This window comes from Lichenostomus cassidix, chromosome 3 (genome assembly GCF_008360975.1).
Source record: "Lichenostomus cassidix isolate B80296 chromosome 3, HeHo_3.0, whole genome shotgun sequence".
Lineage (NCBI taxonomy): Eukaryota > Metazoa > Chordata > Aves > Passeriformes > Meliphagidae > Lichenostomus > Lichenostomus cassidix.
Window position 1 is genome coordinate 24,571,276 of NC_139483.1, and position 20,485 is coordinate 24,591,760.

The following is a 20,485-nucleotide window of genomic DNA, read 5'->3' on the forward strand; positions in this document are numbered from 1 at the left end:
TTTTGCAACCATTTCTTTATTTCGTGAGCAGAATTTAAGAATCTTAACCAAGTTTCACCCTCAGAAGGTTTAGGTATTTGGAAGACAGCAAGGAAGTATGTTTTTGCAAAACTCAAGGAAAGAAAATATCAGTGAGTAGATTACCAGCTGCTCCATTTTGATATCAAAACAATCTCTTTATGAACAGGATTAATAATGTAAATACTAAGTAACTGTTCCCACAGTTCACAACAGCACTGGAGTTTGGTTAGTTTCAAGAATTTTTATAAATTCTTCCACCTCAAATGTATAAAGGAAAAATACATGGTTAGACTACAAGTGGCAGCTTTTCCTAAATCACAGATTCATCCTATTTGACATCCTGTTTAAATGTTTTCTTTTTCCCATCAAACTTGAATTTTGAAGACACTATACTTGATAACAGGCCAAACCGGCCAGCAGACTGACAGCATATATACAGGATAAAGCAACAACTTGGCAGGATTATCTTTAACAAACTTTTCTTTCATCTTTCCCCTATTCTGTTCTACATCCCATTTCGCTTATGTTGACAGGGCTCTATCAACAAGTGTCATTTTTTGGAACACAACCCTGGCCAAAATGAGCTTGTATTAGTCAAGTATATCATGGAGCGTTGCATCCATTTTCTCCTTCACGAAATTACAAAATACTACAGGAAAACTGATTCAAGACATAAGCAAGAAGGAAAATATGACCAGTTTGTCTTGTGGCATTCTTCATGTGTTACAGGGAGGCAGAGCACCCCAGATCTGAGCTCGCACTGCAATACAACACTCTGGCTCCTACATTACCAGCACTATAGGATGACAGTAATACTCTCCTCTTGTTGTTTTGCTTCAAACACCAATCTCCAGAAGATCTGAAAGCAGGAATGTCTATCACAGGTCCTCTCAGAAATGCACATATTCAACAGAGGAATCTTATTTACTGCAACAGTGCATCACAGCAGAGCCCTGTGTTCCACCTCTTCCAAAGCCCATCTCTGAGTGCACCGAAAAATGTGTAACCTCAGACACACACATGGATAGAGCTCTCGACAGACCTCTGCTTCTGACTCCTGCTAATCAAAACATGTCAATTTGCAAATAATTATCACACAGCTAAGCCTGGACATGTTCTCACCTGGACTTGGGGTCATTTTTCCCACTCAAATATACCTACAAGTGTTGTTTTATTCCTCCCACAGTGTTTGAGGCAGGGTACTAGTGCCAGAATATCCTCTGGAAGTGGACTGCATTGTTCTCCCATTAGAATGAAAACACCCTAGACATCTGTGATTTCTGGTCAATCAATTGCAAAAAACAATTAATGTGGAGAAAATACATCAGAAGTCAGCAAGAACAAATTCACTGGATGCCATTAATAATTATTAATAGTGACAATACACATTAACTTCTCAAATAATCCTATACCTGGTAAGAACATTTGTTACTCTCAGTAAAGGTAAAAATAGTATATTTCAACATTTTTAAGGCTTCCTTCCAACTACATTTGATAACAGAATAAAAATATTTTTAAGTTTACATAGTCTTTGCATTATGTATTGTCTCTGCATATCTGAAAGCCCTCAGGCACATCAGGAACTGGAAAAAAGTTCTAGATTTTGCCTATCACCTCAAGGAAAGAATTGTTTTCCCAGTGACATCAATCAGGCAACACTTCTATCCAGTCCAGCAAATCAGAATAACTATGAAGTTTGGGGTTTTTTTATTTTGTTTAAGATAAATAATCATCATTTAATGAGCAGTGAATTTTCAGCTGGACAAGATGCTTTTGGTATCCATTACTCCCTGCCTTCCTTAGCCGACATTTTAAAGTTTTTCTGTATTTGTGAAGTAAACTCCCTAAGGGCTATCCTGCACTTTAAGAGACAGATTTTATTAATTGAAAACAACAAATCACTTACAGAAAATAATCATAATGTAGGAAAGGCCTAGGCAGAGCTGTACTCTGAAAACCTCTTTGTAATTGTAGCCTCTTTGGACAGGCATAATCAATTAGAAGTGGTCTGATTTTAACCAGTTGCAGGCTCATTACATTGCATTCCCATTTCTGTTGATGAAAATCAGTTTCAGCCTGTGGCCTGGAACTCATATACAGCACTTCCTGGGGCCTCTTAGATAAACACATCAAGAAACAGTTTTATTTGGATTTGTCCCTCACCCTTTATTCATTGAAACAACTTTACAAATCAAGATTAGAACAGAGAAAAATTGGCTCATAACCAGAGATACACACATATGAGTAGGATGCTTAATCTCAGAAAAATATAAAGTTTCAGTTAATAATCATATCTTAAAAACATTTAAATGGGAGACTCAAAACATTCAGCTTTAACTGGTAAGTTTAGTCTTTCTTTTACTATGTCATGGGACACTCAGTTTCTATGTAATATAAACACATTACTCCTTCCTTTCAGAAGGGCTTCTTGCCTATGATACGTAAAATTGTCCCTAATGCATCTTCAAGTTTTCAAAACAGTACTTCCAGCCCAAGTTTTTACTCTCTGTAGACACTGCCTGAAATATGTAATTTTAAACCTATGCAGCAGTGAAACTTTTAAGCAAAACAATACTATTAACTACCTCCAAGCAGATAGAATGTGCAAAAGTAACTGCTTTCCTTCTGCAGAAACTGTACCTTACAGCACCCGGGTTTGGTACAGTCCACATGAGCTTTGAAAAATAAATGAATTCACTACAGTCAGTAATCCAGCCCCAGCATGGTGCAGTCCCTCAGGCTCAAAGGGCTATTCACAAGTCAGGGGCATTAAAAACAAGGAGGGGAGTTTCCTGGTGGGGAGAGGTCTATAAAAGCCTTTGCAAATGTGCAACAATTGTTTAAAAACCAGAACAGGAAAAAAAAAAAACCCTCCAAGGATAACTGAAATAGGAAAGAGACTGATAAAGGAAATGCAATGCCCACTAAGTAAGCAAAACGAGAAGCCCTCCCCTGGAGTACTGGCTGTTCCTTCCTAAAAGATAATACAAAAATAGAGCTGAAGGGTGAGTGACAAGAATTATTAGAAGATGAAAAAAAATTTCATATGAAGAGAATACAGAAAAACGAGGATGATTCATACAACAAAGGAACTGAAGTAGAGCACCATGATTAAAGAAAGTGTAAAAATTAATCTTCCCAAAGGATTTATCTTTTAAAAAGGAGTATTCAAAGTAAAAGGGTGATGAGCCCAAATATGGTTGAAGGAGGCCTTGGGGGCTGTTTTTCTTTATTTTGTAGTGGTGATACACACCTAGACTTTTTAATGTACTGCAAATGATTATCACTAAGGCCAATGGCATACAAGGATTGAAAAAGCTTTATTTTGTAGTAATAACAAAAGTAAATATATATTGCAATAGAAGAATTACTGATGGTAGATACAGCTTACCCTCCCAAAAAATACAGTAAAGAGCTGGGAAAAAATATATCCCTAGAGACATGTTATATTGAAACTGCTTTAGATAAGGTAGTGCTTTTCTCCCTATAGGGCATGTGGCCCTTGCCTAGTCACAAACAAGAACAAGACCTACAGTCCAATACCATCTTCTAATTTCCTTTATTGAACAGCATATCTTGACACCTGAGATCCATGAGAGAGGAATGACTCTCCTGAGGACAGAGCAAATCAGAGTCATCTCCCAACCCCTATTCCTCTGGAATAATGGAAGTCACCAATCACACACTCTCTGTACATCTGTCCTTCTGTTGTAAGGGCTAGTTCTGCATCAACCCGCCTGAAGAAGTTAATTTCAGACATATTCACCACCAATTTGCTTTCCTAACAACTATCACTACTTGAACTCTACATTCACAAGAAATCACACCAGCAGCAATTTTAGAATTAGAACGGAACTACATCAGCTGAAGGTCTAGGCAAAAAAAGCAAAAGGAATTGGTTTTAAAATCAAGAACAGTGCCCCCAACATGACTATCTGAAATAAAGAATGGTTCCAGTGACTTAAATGCAATGTTAAAATCAGTCATGAAGAATTTTAATGAAATGACAGAACTATTCCTTAACAGTCAGTCCTTCCTAGACTGACAAAGTAATTTACTCCTCACTTGTTCATAAGAAATGAACAAAACAGGCGCACAAGGAAGCTACTTACAGTTGACTGAAAGCTGCCTACACACTGCCACACTTTAAATGGTATCCCTTCCTCCATACCTTTGTTTTTCTTGTTTACAGCTTGTTCTATATTGTTGCAAACTACAAACTACAACATTAAAACCACTGATAGTTCTGACTGGTCCTTCAAAAAATTCCCATCGATAAAGAATCAAATAAAAAAGGAAACTGAAAGAAGTTCTCAGAGTTGCTTCTTCTAAAACTTCTAAACATTAGAAAACACTTTCCTTGAAACTATTTCAGGTGTCTTACAAAGGAACATTTCTGTGGCTTTCTGGAAAGGTTAAAGCAGCAATATTCCAGGATTTGGATTTTGTTTAAAAAAAAAAAATTTTAGAACATGGAGGGGATCTTTTTTCTTGTTAGCCACTCCAGGATTAGGAATACTGCAAGACCATCACCTCAAGGCTTGACATGGAACTGTACCTCAGTCTTCTCCTCAATAAAACCTACGACCAGCTCTTCAGAATACAGAATAAAGGGTCTTCTATGAAGCAGCTACAGAGCTCCAGAAGTCAGTAGATACCTTGAGCACAAGTAATTTACTATTGTCTCTCCAGATCCAACCGAGCTCAGGAACAGAAACAGGTATTACATCCGATGTATAGAACAGTACATTTGACTTACCTTGCTTTTGAAACTTCTCCAGGTGAGTACTCAGCATCACAAGGATATCAAGATAGGCAGCTCTGGTCACAAAACAAGGATTCAGCCTAAAAAAAAAAAAAAATCAAGTTTTTAAATATTAAATCCTTAGAAACAACAGTAAAACAAACTAGTTTGGCATGATTATTTCAATTAATGAAGATAAAATACTGGTCAAATTAGACTGCATATATAAAATAATTAGGCCAAGTTATCTAAGCTTGACTTCCTGGTCCATTCTGAGTGACAGTCTCCCTTGCAGAATGGCAACAGCCTTCCTCCTCCAGCCATTCCACTAAACCACAGTTGATACATTCCATTATTATTGGATGAACCAGCTTGTTTTAGCAACTACTATGTCTTTGTTTTCTTTATAGATAATATGTGTAACTAAATGCATCAACAAAAAGAAGTCTTCAGATCTTACTGAAGTTACAGCTCATAAAAGAGAAACTTCCCTTGCAAGGTACCTGTTACACCTTTTTAATGGCCATAGCTCTTTCACTGTTTTGATGCAGACCAGAGGGGTGCATGTTTTTAAAATTAGGTATTTCTTTCTCCAAACAAGAATATTTGGAATTTTGTGTATATAATGGAAATTGGTAATAAGCTACTTTCTGCTCTAGGTTTTCAATTTGCAAGTGACAAACATCTATTTTCTCTCCAATTAAAAAAAAAAATTAGGTTAACAACTTCATTTTTCTTTGTATTACTATCCTAATTACTGAAACATACTCAGCCAAGAATTTTTTTAAAAATATAACTTAAAATGTGAACAAACAGGAAATCCAATTCAAAACACAGAAATTATTCTGAAGAGCCCAACGGGACTTGTACTAAAACAAAAACTTCAAGAATCAACCAGTACAAGCTTGAAGTATGACTAATTCTGTTCAGTATTTCATTTTTATTTTATCTGGCACTTTCTTTGTGTGCTTATCTTGATGTTTGAAACTCTTTCAAAAATTATTAATTAAAAATGTTCCAACAAACATTCTGAACTCTAACATCTTTAAAATTCATGGGAAAAAAGCTTTTTCAAGTAAGATATGTGATCATAACATAAAAATAAAAGGTTAGAAAGGTTCTTACAGAGTTTGGCAGCTATATTTGCCTATTGAGAGTTAACTAAGAACCTGTTAAAAAAGAGAATTTTAACCAGAAACATTGCTCTCACCTTCAGTAATAAACTCTGCAAGAAACCTAAAATACTTACAGGTTCTTTCACGGCCTACAACATTAGGCCTCCATATAACACAGAGCAGAATATAGGCTACCAGGATCTCTATTTAGAAGAGTTTCTTTTCTCCTTTTGCATAAAAAGAGACTTTTGGGACATCTTACTAATGAAGCAGTCGAGGTTCATACCTCCCAAAACTTCTTCATACCTACCTCCTATCACCTGCCTTAAAGCACAGGAGCTGAAAGCTGCCTGCTGAGAAGATGCACATCAACAAGAAGCAATGCCTTAAGAAGCCAAAGCAGTTTTAACAGGGCCTAGTTTTCAAGAGTTGTATTAGGCAGACTTAATTCTATCCACCCTGGTTAGGCAAAGATCTTTCCTGTACCTTGGGCATCCAGTTGCTGCCTAAGTTGTTCTTCACAAATGTGTTTGAAAACACCACCAAGGAATACTCACAGAGCTGGGAGCTCAACCCGTGAGGAAACAGAGGGACTGATCAGCCAAAGGCTCAGAAGAAAAACAAACCCACAAGAGGACTCTCACAAATGGATGAAAGCAGCCACAACCATTTTCAGTCAATATGAGGAACATAAAGGGCCTACTGCACTTCAGCTCCCTCAAAAAAATGGAAGGCTCACTTATTATTCCATGTTTTCAGTGGAAAGAAACTTTCCAACATACAAACTGTGCCCTGGGCAAAACATGGCTGATGCAACTTTTACTAAAGAAGAGGCAAAAGCAATGCTGGCACGTTTTTTATTCTGGTCCAGCTTTTAAGCACTTAGCCTTTCATTTTAAGTATGTGCATATGCATGTTTTGATTATGAAATGAGACTTTTCTAGCACAAAACATGCCAAACGTTTGTCCTTGGCTGATTCTTTGTTCTGGTGATGCTAGTGAATTCTCATCCACATGTGCCAGATGGACACAACAGGAAGTTCAGTTTTCCAAAACCAAGAAACTTCAGTGTTGTTCAGACCGTAGCAGAAAGTTCAGTCTTGAAGACAATCAAACTGCGATTTATGTAACAGACATGACAGCCAAAAATCACATGCTGAATATTTCGAATGATGCATGGCATAGTATTTAACGTGACCTATTTATGCAGACCTTCAACACGGGAGTGGGAACAGCACAGGATGTTTCTTTTTCAGCACAGATACCCAATAAAATAGTGTTCTCATAAACAAGATTTGAGAAAAATCTGTCTCTGAACAAGAAAGTCACAGCAGTAGCAAAGGTGAGAGCTCCAGACATTTGGAAGAGCGTTCCTTTTTTCTGTCCAAAACCCAAAAATTATTTCATTTCGCTTCCAACCTGGATATTAATGGAAACAAATACATCATATGCTCACTCCGGATGATAAACTGTACATAACTCTGAATGGAACAGAGCTAGACATGGTTAGGACTCTCATATCTAAGGGTGTGTCCACACAGAAATATAAAATGGCTATCAAAACAATATTCATCCTAATACACATCTATACATTACTGTAATAGCAGGCCATTGATGCCAGGGCACAGATCCATAGCTGATTACAGCAATGCTTTGCCTATGTTGGCCAGTAGCTCAACGTACCCACAGCACATTTGGAAGACAAAGAGCTGGTACCAAAGACCCAATGTGTCTTATACACTGTGCCCAGATGCCTTAAACGATAATTTTGAGTTCAACTTGTTGCTTTTTGTTTGTGTTTGGACACAGAGCTTATAGCCAGCCTGCTCCAGGAGTCTTGCACTTACAAGCTCGCCCCACACTTTCTAGTACTCCATGATCCTCTAACTTGGAGCTTGACTGTCCAGGTGGAAATAAGAATCAGGTCACAGGCAACTGCTCAGTTAATTTTCACTAACAGCTAATATTGCAGAAGATTTTAACACATCTGACCAAAGAGAAGTCAAGCTTACTCTGCCCTGAGTAACATGTGAAGACTTGACCTGCCAGGCAGAGAGGAAGAAGACTCCTGCAACAGGCAGGAACAGAAAGGATTACTACTTAGCAAGAACAAGACACAGAAAAAAGTTATTTCTAATTTAATCAAGAAGAACAAAATTATTACAGGAGGAGCTGCTGTGTCTCTACTAGATCACCCTACAGGCTAAGAGAATTGGGATTGTTCAGCCTCAAAAACAGAAGGCTTCAGGTGGACCTAATTGCAGCCTTTGAGTACCTGAAGTGAGTCTGCAAGAAAGACAGAGAGACTTTAAAAGAGCTTGTAGTGACAGGACAAGGGGGAATGGATTCAAACTGAACAAGAAAAGGTTTCGATTAGATATTAAGAAGAAATTTTTTGCTATGAGGGTGGTGAGGCACTGGAACAGGTTGCCCAGAGGAGCTGTGGATGACCCATTCCTGGAAGTGTTCAAGGCCAGGTTTCAAGGTGCTCTGAGGAACCTGGTCTAGTTGAAGGTGTCCCAAGCTCATGGCAGAGGAGGTGAAACTAGATGGTGTTTGAAGTCCCTTCCAACCCAAGTGATTCTATGATTCTTTGACCACAAAAATCCACAGAATATACAAGGTCATTGAAAGAATATAAGTAAAAAAATTTAAAGGGATTGAAGATTTTAAAGGGTTTACTTTTTTTTTTTTTTTTTTTTGGGGTAATTGCCCAAAGCTCTAGCCTAACAGTATCTTCAGTATGATGGAAATAAATGTCTTTTTTTCTTACTATTTTAGGTAGGCCTGGCTGAACAGTAAAAAATGTGAAAACACAGGTGCCAGTTTGCATGCCATTGACACTTTATAGCAGATTGCTGGATTAGATCCTGAAAATAAAAGTCTTCCAAATCTAGCCAATTTCTTGTCACTAATGCTGAACAAATAATTGGGGATAGAACAGACAGACTTCTTTGTATTTTCAATTCAGGAATGTGAATATAAATTTAAAAAAGAGTTCAAGACACTTCCAGGAGGAAACTTTTTGTTAGCCATTAAGAATCCAGGGACCTTTTTTCAAAGGAAAAGTTAATGGAGCTAAAGAGTCCATTAAAATTCACAGGCTCTCATTCACATGCCTTTGAAGAGGCCTAGGTTAAGCACTTACAGAATATTATATGACCAGAGTAACAAAGAGCTATTTGTCTTCAACAAGGAACTGCCTGGTAGGTGAATGAGGAAGCACACCCTTCAGGACATATTCCCTCTCTGGAGATGTAAATCAGACTGGGCAGGTTCAGAAACTCCATGTGTAACACTGGGGTTTGCTCCAGCTGGCTTTGGCTACCCACAGTAGCACCAGGACTGCTTTGATTTCTGCTCTGCCTTTACCTCCTCTAAGTATCGCTGACTGCAGCTTAGGGCTGTGCAACTGAAATCAATCCTAGACTCTCACAGCTTGGAGCTCTACAAATATTATCTTTTAAGTGTTTGATTCACCTTTTATAGTTAAGTTATGCTGAATTTGAGGTAGTCATTGGTTTGCTTATTTTGGATAGCAGATCTAATGCAAACCAAACTGGCATTTATTGAAGAAATCAGCAATGTGTGGTCACAGACCTCCTGTATACTTGGCTCACATACATGGCTTCAACTCTATCAGGAACACATGGCTTAACTTCTAAAATTAAGTTTCTCCTGTATTACTGTTTAATTTAAACAAGATCAACATTAATGAATTACAGAGCAAATTACATTTTCTTCCAAGAGAAACAACAAGGAGCAAAGAATATGGAAGGCTCACACAGTTGGCCTCAATTCTGTCAGAACACTGGGAAAAAGACAATCTCTTGCTTCTCTAACCACTAAGGTTTGCAGGTAAACAGCATTTCTGTTTAATAAAGGGCACCATTTATAACCATCCAGATTTCTGTATAAAAGTGAGGATGCCGACACACCCCTTCATTTATAGCAAGTACCAAAAAAATTTGATGCAAAACTTCCGCAGATTCTCATTATCATCACAAATCCCCAATTTCCAATGACACTGAGTCAGATTACTTTAAAAGCTGGCAGCTATTTTCTCCTGGTTCAATCCTCTTTTTCCACCTCACTTCAAGATGAGCAACAGCAAGTATACCATTAATTTATTGCATTTGTTACATAAATAAGACAGATACAAGCTAGTGGTTATGAAATCAAAGCAGTTCGTGTTAATGTTTATTACATTAGCTTTTGGTTATTCTAGAAATTCAATGTTTTCCAAAGAGGTAGTTTATTTTGCTCATATTTTTCCTCATTAGGAAACAGATGTTGGAAAACTATTAGCAGAACAAGCACTATTTAATATACAGTGACTTGCAATATTTACTAAATATTGAACAACATAAAATTCAAAGCATATTTCTTCTAACTCTCAATGAACACTAAGAAATTTCAAATGCAACCTGACAATAAACGTCTCTTAAATAAAATCCATAATATCTCTCTTGTGGATGAGGTTAGCTAAAGGTATCTTAGTGTAGTTAGCTATCTTAGGGATCTCTAAAACCTCTTTAAGAGGTCTCAGAAAAGCTCTCCATTTTGTAGTCTCCAAGCTTTTCTAAAAGTCTGAACGACTGCAAATCTTTCACCCAGTGCTGCTTTATGAATCTTTTTAAATACTAATCTTATTTCTCTAATGGGAATATAACTTTATTAAATAACTAACAAAATAGAATTTCCTCCATATAATGTAACATGTATATTACAGGTCTGATCACAGTAAAACAATAAATAATTACAAAGGGTGTCAGACAACGTTTTTTTTAATACAGTGTTTAAGTGACTCTTAGCAACTCAGATTGGTTAATCTCAGCTCCAATCTTTAAAAACTGATGACAAGTTGGATAATGAACCAAGTGGATGTAGAATTCCAGTCAAAATTATACAACTTACAAAGTCACCTGCAAATCTTTGCATTTTGTCCAAAAATGTCACAACACACTCTTAAGCATCAGGGTAAAGACATCACCAGAGCTGGCAAGATTACAAGGGCAACCCCTTCAAAGGTCAATTTACAGCTACCTCGTGAAGAAGAAGAAATTCATCTTTATGACTTGCATGACTGTTATAATTTCAATTTTCAAAGTGATCAATTAATTAAACAAACTGCCTACTCCCTCTTTGGTCCTCAATGAAAAAGTCACTCTTACTGTAATGCTGTATGTTTCTGGAGCCCTTGAAAAGGCTGAAAAGGACTAAAATTCCTGGAAGGAAGACCTGTTCATATGATTGAACTTACCAATGTCATTTTAGGAAATGTCCCATATTAAAAAAAAAAAAAAACAACCTGTGATCAATAATCACTGCCCTATTTTTCTGTGTAAATATGTTATTGTCAAAGAGATTTATGTTTTAGCTGGCAAAAAATAAATCAGCTTGCTGGTGATGAATATAAACCCCAAATTCTGCTAACATAGACACCAGTATTACATACAGTTTTTGATTCACACAGATCAATAGAATTTGTTTCCTGAACACCATATTCAAGTTAATGCACAAGATGCTATCGCACAAATTCTTGTATTTCTGAACTTTATAAACATTTCTGCTAAGTCAGAATTTTACAAACATTTGAGGCTGGAATTTCATCTTTAGATCCACATAAACACAAGAAAGAATTTTGATTAAGTCCACCATGTCATAATGCCAGCTGGTACTTGGGGATGGGATCTGTGCAACTTCCTATTATGAGTTTCCTGGTATGCCTTTGTGTTCCATAATCTCAGCTTTGAGGCTGGCACACTGGCAACTAAATTTTGGGTTTACAGTGTATCTTTCCCTCTCTATCAACTCCCATCATACTCCTTGCTGAAGAATGGCAAATCACCAGAAGTATTCCTACTTCTGGTGGCCAGATTCTTCTGATATGTGACCTGCCACGGTGTCACCTAAAATATCTTCTAAATGCGCCAAAAAGTGCACCATCTGTGATGTCTGAGTCTTGATACAGTCAACTCTACATAATCCTTAGGGGGCTGTCCACGGGGAGCTCTATCCTTGGAGGGCTGCTGATGGACCAGGCCAAGCTGGCTTTGTACTGACCACATTTTACCTGCAGCATGCTCTGGCAAATGATCAGTTGTCATTTACGGAGGCGACAAAGCTTATGGAAATCACTCCTACACATACAACGAGCAGCTGATTAAAAGATTAAATCTTCTCCTGTTGTTTTGGTTATTAGCTTTCAAATTCTGCAGTATTCTAAAGACTGAGGTTTTTGGGGGTGTATTTGTTTAGAGGGCAGCATTCATATTTTAATCTGTTTTCTCTCCGAGCCCACATCTGTAGCACTGAATCAACATGCATGGCCTTCCTCTTGTCTTCTTGAGGAGACATTAATAATGGATTTAATTATTAAACTTTGTCCATAGCATTTTTAACCATGTAATACAAAACCAGCACATCAATGAACATCATGGCCAACAGACCTACATTTAATGGAAAGCATTTAAAAAATAATAATGAAGCCTGCACTACCAAGTAAACCTTGCCGAGTTCCTGGAAGCGCAGGAACACCCGCATAGAAACAGAAATACAAACATTAGTAACAGGGCATCTGCTTGCCTACTTGGAGCTGTGGAGTTCTTCTCCAAGTAATTACCATGTGCACAGTCCCCCTCACTTGCCCATTCTATGGGGACAGCTCATCCAGCATTACAGCAGGCATACAGTCTCCAAAGGGAGTTGATAGTCTGCTGATTTAAGTTTTTCTACTGCCCTCAAAGCCAGACTATTATGTTGTTGTTAGTTTTCCTTGTAAAGGCAAAGAATTTATTGCTTCAAAAAGAAGCTACACAAATTATTTTTTCATTGTGATACCACCACGAACATCCTGAGTTTCAGCTATTAAGAAAAATTAATTTGTGCTCCAGCTGTCCTTGCTGAATGATACTGAAAGGCTGTGTTTTGTTGGTGTTGTTTTTAGCATACCTGATTGATAAAATAATCCTGGCTGTTCTCTTTTTTGTTCTCTTAATGAGAACCTCATGTGATTCCTGAGCAACATCCTAAAAAACTTAAGAGGTCAAACTAATCTCATGTGCAAATTTAATGAATTTTACCCAATTAACATCAGGGGGTTTACTTATGAAGAAAAAGCTATGAAAACTCTTATGTTTATTTATTGAAAAGCATTTTCAGATTTGAGTGAGGATTTATGCCCAAAATCTATAATTGAACATGGCTTGTGCCTGCTCCAAAAGTTGCACTGGTGGAGGCAACACCTTAAACAACCTTATCTAAGTCTTAATATTCCCAGAATGTTCATATTTAAGTTAGAAGTATACCTACGAAACAAAGACTATTGTATCTTATGCAAAGTACATCTTAAACTTCAGCCTGAAGTTCAAATATCTCTACTGATACCCAAAGTGGGTGTTCCAAAACAAGCAATCACCAACTGCCTAAATAAACAGTTTGTAGCTGTGTTAATGATACCGTTATCAAAACTGGTGAAAGAGTGGACTTGGAGCAGCACAGAAACCTAAACTAGCCTGCTAAAAACACGTAAGATTGAAATTAATGCCTCTAGGAATACATTTATGAACAATGACGTGCTATGACTGTTCTCAAAAGCAAAGACAAACGAGGCTAAACAAGGCCCATGGGTTAGAATGTGCAGATTAACAAATTACTGGTGAGTCACAGCACCAGCCTGACAGAGTTCAAGAAATGTTTGGCCACTACTCTCAGGCACATGGTGTGACTCTGGGGATGTCCTGTGCAGGGCCAGGAGCTGGACTAGATGATCCTCATGGGTCCCTTTCAACTCAGCAGATTCTGTGATTCTGTGAGCTGCTCATACTGGCACTCTTCATTTTCAACCAGAATAGGACAACAAAAATTTTCCTTCATGTTTTGTGTGTGCAAGAGTACATACATGAATTACTGCTCCAGCTGACAGAAAGTTAAGTTTTCAATTTGAAATCTGGTAAATAAACTTCCACAGAGAATGACTCAATCATTAAAACACTTTTCAACTTTTGAACATGGCTGTACAATGCATACAGACCACTAACAAAAGGTAATCAACTGCACTTATCAATGTGTAGGTTTTAAAGATAGAAATGAAAAAGTGGAAAAGTTAGAAAACAGGAAGGTGCCAAAAACAGTCCTTGGAAGGACAAGAAGGTTCATCCTGATGTGGTGGAAGAAGAAGAGGCAAGAGTACTAAAAAACAAGAAGGAATTCTCTGCCAAGGAGGATAACCTTACATTCTCATTACTTCTTGCCTCCTTGCTGCTTTGAAAGTACAAAAAACCACTGCCAGCATCCAAATAAGGACCAGTTTAAAAATTACATGGAGGTTGCTTGCAAAGCTGCAGAGAGCCATGGGCATGTTGCACCTCTGTCTAGGAATGCCTGCATGTGCCACTGTTTTGTCTATAGTAGTCTGCTCACTAGAAGTTACTGCTGTCTCTCCCAAGAGGCAATGAGAAGAAAGGCATATTTAGGTTACAGGCTGAGCCATGAAGTCCTGAAACCACAAGGAGGCCACATTCTTGCTTTCTACACAGATGGCCTAAATGCACTTTGCATGAAGTTCCTTCTAGGAAGGACCTAATACTGCTCCTCTGCCTAGTGTCACTCAGCACTGCCAACAGTGGAGGAGGAAAAGGATATTACACGCTTGATGGAATGCCATGGTCATCAAAACCTGGCAAGTTACCATACTCTGTAGGGCTATAAAATATTGATTAGATTTTCCTCATTCGAAGTAGTCATAGCTGGATCATCCTAGAGTCAGCCTGGGGAAAAACAAGCAGCACATATCTCAGCAGACAGTGAAGCTCGTTTTTAGCCTGTGCCTAAAATAACTTTTGCATGTATTTGTTGTGTGAGCTAGAATCTTGTGCCCCTACATCAGGCCCTATTTGTATTTTTAGCAGTACCAACCATAAAGCAGAGAGCTCTAAGCAGCAGCACTGCAGAGCATGGATTATTTGGGTTATAAACACACCACAGGCAGCGCATTCCAGACAAACCAGTGACTCTATGCAAAATGCAGAGCCAATTGGTTTTACACAAGGTTGTTCCACGCAAGTTAGTTTCAAGAAAGCAGCCTTCTTAGAAGTAAACTCTCCCAGTGCAGGCAAACTCTCAGCTAAGAAATGGCACAGGGCTAGAGGTTAGCAGAGTATGTTACTTGACTTCTGGCAGAACCTCAAAGTCTCTTCTCCCTCCTGTGGTCTCCAGTAAGTAGGAAGGCGGAAAAAAAAAAATCCAACTCAAAGTGCTGAAAAGCAGCATCCTACAGTAAAGCCGTGCAATGACATGATTTCCCAAATTTTCCAATAGCAATGCTTTGCCATGCCAAAGGCTACAAATGAAACAAGAGAGGTATTTCTGGGGCTTCTGTACAACACATTACCAAATCCAAAGGCTGCTCTTCTAGCTTCCTGTATTTCTGAAGCAGAAGGCATCTAGAGTTAGTCTTGTAACTCCCTGGTATGCAGTTGAGCTAAAAACGACCTTTTTTTATTTTATTCATATGACAGAGCTTTGAACTCTTTCAAAGGTTTCGCTTGATAAATTGATCATATTTTAAAGCTTTCATCAGACTAATTTCCATCACTTCATTCCATTCTTTAAGCTCTCCAAAAAGCAGATTTTATATACTTGTTAAATTTCTGTTCTTCTCAAACACCCTGCATCTCCCACATGTGCAAAAAATGCAGTAAACAACTGGTGTGATGCTGAAGGAAAGTAATTACTAAATTACTTTAGACTAACAAACAGGTATATTCCAAAACAAAATAAAAAACACTAAGTGAAGTATAAACATATAGTGAAAAGAATCAACCATCACCTTGAGAAGTGGATGGAAGGCAGGTCTCTTTCACCAAAACATCAAAAATGAAAATACTGGTTCTGAATACACAAAAAAGTTAATGTTTTGAAGATGTAAAAATTGCCAAGGAGAAAAAGCAACCATACCCCATTAGTAAGAGAAGTCTGCCTTCACAGCAGATAGAAAATACCAGCTGAAAAAGTGAATGCTTTATGGAATTAGATTTGGGGAATGTGACCGATTACTTTATTCTCTAAAGGAAAATCAGGTCATAGCATAGAGAAGAGAAAAGAGATTAGAATAGTACACGGAATGTGCAACAGAATGTTGAGCTATTCTACACCAACAAATTCTGATGAAAGGAAACTACATTCTGGCCCTGAAAAGGCAAAAACACCCCCTAAAACCAAAACCCAAACAAAAAAAAACACCACCCAGTTCAGGAAACCACTGAAGAAGCATAATCTTTCCTCCAAATACACACACATGACAACTGAGCTTCATTTTTAAGAACTACAAATGCAATCCAAAGTTTTGTAATTCAAGATTCTCAGAGAAGTTTGTTCCACAGTACAAAGGAAGTACATAGTTGAAAGAACACCAGCAAGAACTTCACAGAACTAGCATAGAAATGTGATTGAAAATTGATGTTTGGAAATAATTGTCCAGATTCGCAAACCATTTTCTGTTATTTTAACTGGTTTTTTACCCATTTAAGATTAATAGTGAGTGCCTCTTATACCCTCTTTTGAAACAGTCACTGCCCTGCAGTATCAGTGACATGGAAAATTATCTCCTTATGAAAAAGGCAGACAAACCAGATGGGGATTCATTAAGATTTCTCTGTGGTGCTCACTCTGTGTGCCTGAACAGAAAGAAGGTAAAAGTGACTGTACATGACTGAGGGTCCAGCCAGCCATCACCTTCTCTGACAGCAGCCAGCAGCAGATACATGCCAAGAAGTCCAACAACAGGGCAAGAATAAAGTGTTGGTTTCCTCACAGGCTCTCCTAACATCCAGAAACCCACACAGATGGACTTACTAAGTTTCACAACTCAGTTGCCAAGCAACCTCCTAAAACTCCTTTAAAACAAGAAAAAGGAAAAGGAAGAACTAGACCCTGAAAGCCCACTGTTCATCACAGAGCAGTTGTTCACCTCTATCCAGCCAACTACCAACACTAAAGCTGCACACTGAATGTGGGACACTAAAACTACCAGAAAACACCATAGATTTCAATATCTTTGTTTGGGTTGCTTCTTGGAGGTTTTTTCCTTTGCTTGTTTCATTTTTTTTTAATGACACCACATTGAATACATTTATTTCAAACAAAGTTAATGGAGTTAGCAAGGGAGGGAGGAAGCAAGCAAGCAAGCAAGGAAACACCTTAAGCTCAAAGTGTGCAAGAATGATGAAGTACATTAGAAATTTGCAAAAATAGTTTCTGTCTGTTAAAAACCCAATGCTTTAAGTTGCAAGGCTGCATGCTCACAATATAAATTTTTACTATCTGGGAAAAAAGGCATTCTAAAACACTTTATGTATAGCATTAACTGCATTTAGGAGAATGCAAGACTGTGACAAGGAAGATACAAGAAACTGACAAAATGTGCTGCTGACAGGGGATTAATATTTGTACATACAGCTGCGACTTTGTACAGGCAAGTGAAAGAGAAAATACATCTCTTCAGGAAAATACCTTTACTGTGCACAAGAAAGAGAAAGCCTGAAAGCTTTTCCTTTTCAGAGATGATAATAAAGTTTAAAAAAATCTAACAAAAAACCAACCAAAGAGTCAGCACTAATGTGACAGTTGTATTAAAAAGGCTAGTTCTGATGAAATACTTTGAAAACAGAATTTATGTAAAATCTGTAATGAACAAAGACCAGCCCAGTATTTGCTGCAACAGAAGGAGGGTTGAATTACTTAGTATGAGCATCTTTCTACTGAATTTGGTCTCTAGCGTTTGGCTTTTTACTCTTTACAGCAGTTATCAGTGGATTGAATTTAGTTATGTAAATTAACATTCTCATTTAAACACTTAAAAATGCCTACGATGATTCAAGTCAAAAGGTCCATCAAATCCACCATGATATCTCCAGCTGGGGCAGAGAGCAGATGCACAGAAAACAGAAGCATAACAAGAGTGACACTTGCCAAAACCTCTGTCTCAACCCTCAAGGTTGCTGAAGAGTTTTTTAGGCCAGTTGTGATGTCCACATACTCAGTAACCTCACTGGACTTTCCTTCCATGACTCTTAAATCATTTAAAAATTCAGACAGGTTTAAAACCAAGACTATCTTGTATTATGGAGTTCCACAGCCAAATTAAAATTACATTAAAAACTTCATTAGTTTGTTTCTTTTACATCTGCCACCTTGGATAGGATGCTAATTTCCTGTCCCTTTCTATGTGACTCATATTTCACATCCCTGAGTTGTCCCTTTTCCATGATTAAAAAAAACACCTCAGCCTTTTTAATCAGTCCCCAAGTAGAAACTGTTCTATACTTGTTGTCTTCATATTGCTTCTGATTCCTATTGTATATTCTTTGGGATTTACACAATATTTAAATATACAACACAGATTAATACACAAACACAGAAGTGTTTTCTGTGTTTTTCTTCATTCTTTTTATGATATTTGTCCCCTCCGCTCTTGGGCTTTATCAATAAAAAAAGTAATTTTTTTCAAACAAAAAATCTGCTCAGTCAACCACTCTTTCCCCACATAATGTCCACACTTTATTCATGAGCAGCATTTCACAATTATTTGCACCAAGTTTTATCTGCCATATCATCACTCTCACTCTTTGAGGAGACTCTTCTGTAACTCCCAAAGATCAACTCTATCTTCATTACCCCAGCTCAGTTAACACTGACAGGTTTCCCCCAACCACTAGACAATCCCCCTTCTCCAAACCTCTAAGGATTTTGGTTTTGATTATCAGAAAATTACTCAAGTTTAATCAGAGATCCACACTAGCTGCACTGGTGACCTCACTCCAAAGTACAAAATGTGGGATATTCCCAGCTATCTATTTATGCAAGGACCTGTCCTCTTTGTTCACAACTGATTCCTTTAAAGTTTTGAGTGGGAATTCTCATGGCTAGAAATTCTCAAAAACAATTGCTGAGATAAAGTAGAGAAGGACAGAGAGAAAGAGGAGACAAGCTAAAGAGAGAGAGGAGAGAGAAGAGAGAGAGGAGAGAGAGAGGAGAGAGAGAGGAGAGAGAGAGGAGAGAGAGAGGAGAGAGAGAGGAGAGAGAGAGGAGAGAGAGAGGAGAGAGAGAGAGTGAGAAAGAAAAAGAAAGTGGGAGAAAAAGAGAGCAAGAAAGAGAAAAAGAGAGAAAAGAGAGAAAGAGAGAGAAAAGAGAGAGGAGGGAGAAAGGGAGGTTAGTTGTATGTAGGTTACCTGAAAATGAACTTTCAAAAAATGTTTCCAAAAGTATCTTGGATTGTTTGTGAGCAGCCAAACACTTTCAGTTTAAACAATTGCTATGACATTTTCCTACTAATTTTCTATAAAGGTCAAAGTCAGAAAAACAGTAACATAAAAACCTAGTATATGTGGCATATTTTTCTTAGCCAGGAAGCAACAGTTATCCTCAAAATGTGTTTCTGCAGGAATGTTCATTCGCAGTTATTTTTTCTTTAATGATTGGACTACAATGTTACTTTATACTTGCTTTTGGGAAAAAAAATCTTGATTAAAAATCAGCAAGCCAGTAAGGCATCCAACTTTAACATACTTCTAGGGAAATAAATCTGTCTGCCTTGCTAAAATAATAAAAAAAAAAAAAATCAACCAAGTCTTCCATGCATTAGTAAACTCTGTTTATAAATCAGATATTTTATGCTTTATCTTACCTTTTAGCCAGCCACAGCTTGGTTCCCATACAGGTAATGATGTCACCCAGTCCCTGCTGGAAGTCCAAACTAGCAAACTGGTTTGATTCTAGGTACGACTGCAGCAAGTGAAAAACCTAAATAAATTTAAAAAAAAAAAAAAGAAAAATTGAAACCAAAAGTTCCTAGCCACTGCTTTTCCTCCAAATAACTGTAGGATGAAACAGTCACCTGCAAAATGAGCAACTATTACTCAAGAAAAACGTGTATTCACTTGGCCTCACAGCAGATAGAATTCCATTTTTGCAGTAATTGAAGAACAAAACACAGGAAGTGCTGGAAGGTGTTAACCTCCATGAAGTGAACAGAAGACAACTGGATGAACACCACTCCAGCCTTTTCCAACTCAAGCATCCCTCAATTTTCAATTCTCTTGCTGTGCCATTTGCTCCCCAGTGCCAGCACAACTGCTTGGGGAGCAGACTGGCAGCTTGGCACACTGGATGGAGCATGGCTGTCTACCCTTTACAAGTACAACCAAGGAGACAAGGAAAGGAATTACCATATATAACCACTCTGAAGTGCTGACAGCAAAGTATCTTTATTCCTGCTCCTGAGATCCTTCATTCCAGTCCCCAGTCAAACACTGGGGGCTGCTGGGTTTCACAGAGCAGGGAGATGCTCACAAGTGTTAACAAAAAAATTTGCTAAAAAAAAATACAGTCATCTAAGCATGAAATGAAAACACTGGGTAGTATAAGAAAGCTGATACCAATTGTGCAGTGGAGAGGGACTCTCCAAGCCCAGCCCCTGGAGTGCCCATCCTGCATGTGGCAGACGGGGCATGACACATACTTGCCACAAATGACTCAACCTGCATCATTCCCCTTGGTTTTAACTTCTCCCATTCACACAAGTGAACAGGAAACACATAGGTGA

At 37.9% G+C, this 20,485-nt stretch overlaps 1 protein-coding gene across 3 annotated transcripts in view; it reads right to left on the reverse strand.

Annotated features, from left to right (window-relative positions):
• Positions 1-20,485, reverse strand: part of THADA (THADA armadillo repeat containing) — a 217,139-nt gene that overhangs the window by 43,655 nt on the left and 152,999 nt on the right. For all 3 annotated transcript variants that reach the window (XM_085054961.1, XM_085054962.1, XM_085054963.1), the window contains 2 exons: positions 19,568-19,683; positions 4,781-4,866 (listed from right to left, as the gene is read on the reverse strand). In XM_085054961.1, coding sequence (XP_084911087.1) covers positions 4,781-4,866; positions 19,568-19,683 — 202 coding nt within the window. The remainder of the gene's footprint in view (positions 1-4,780; positions 4,867-19,567; positions 19,684-20,485) is intronic.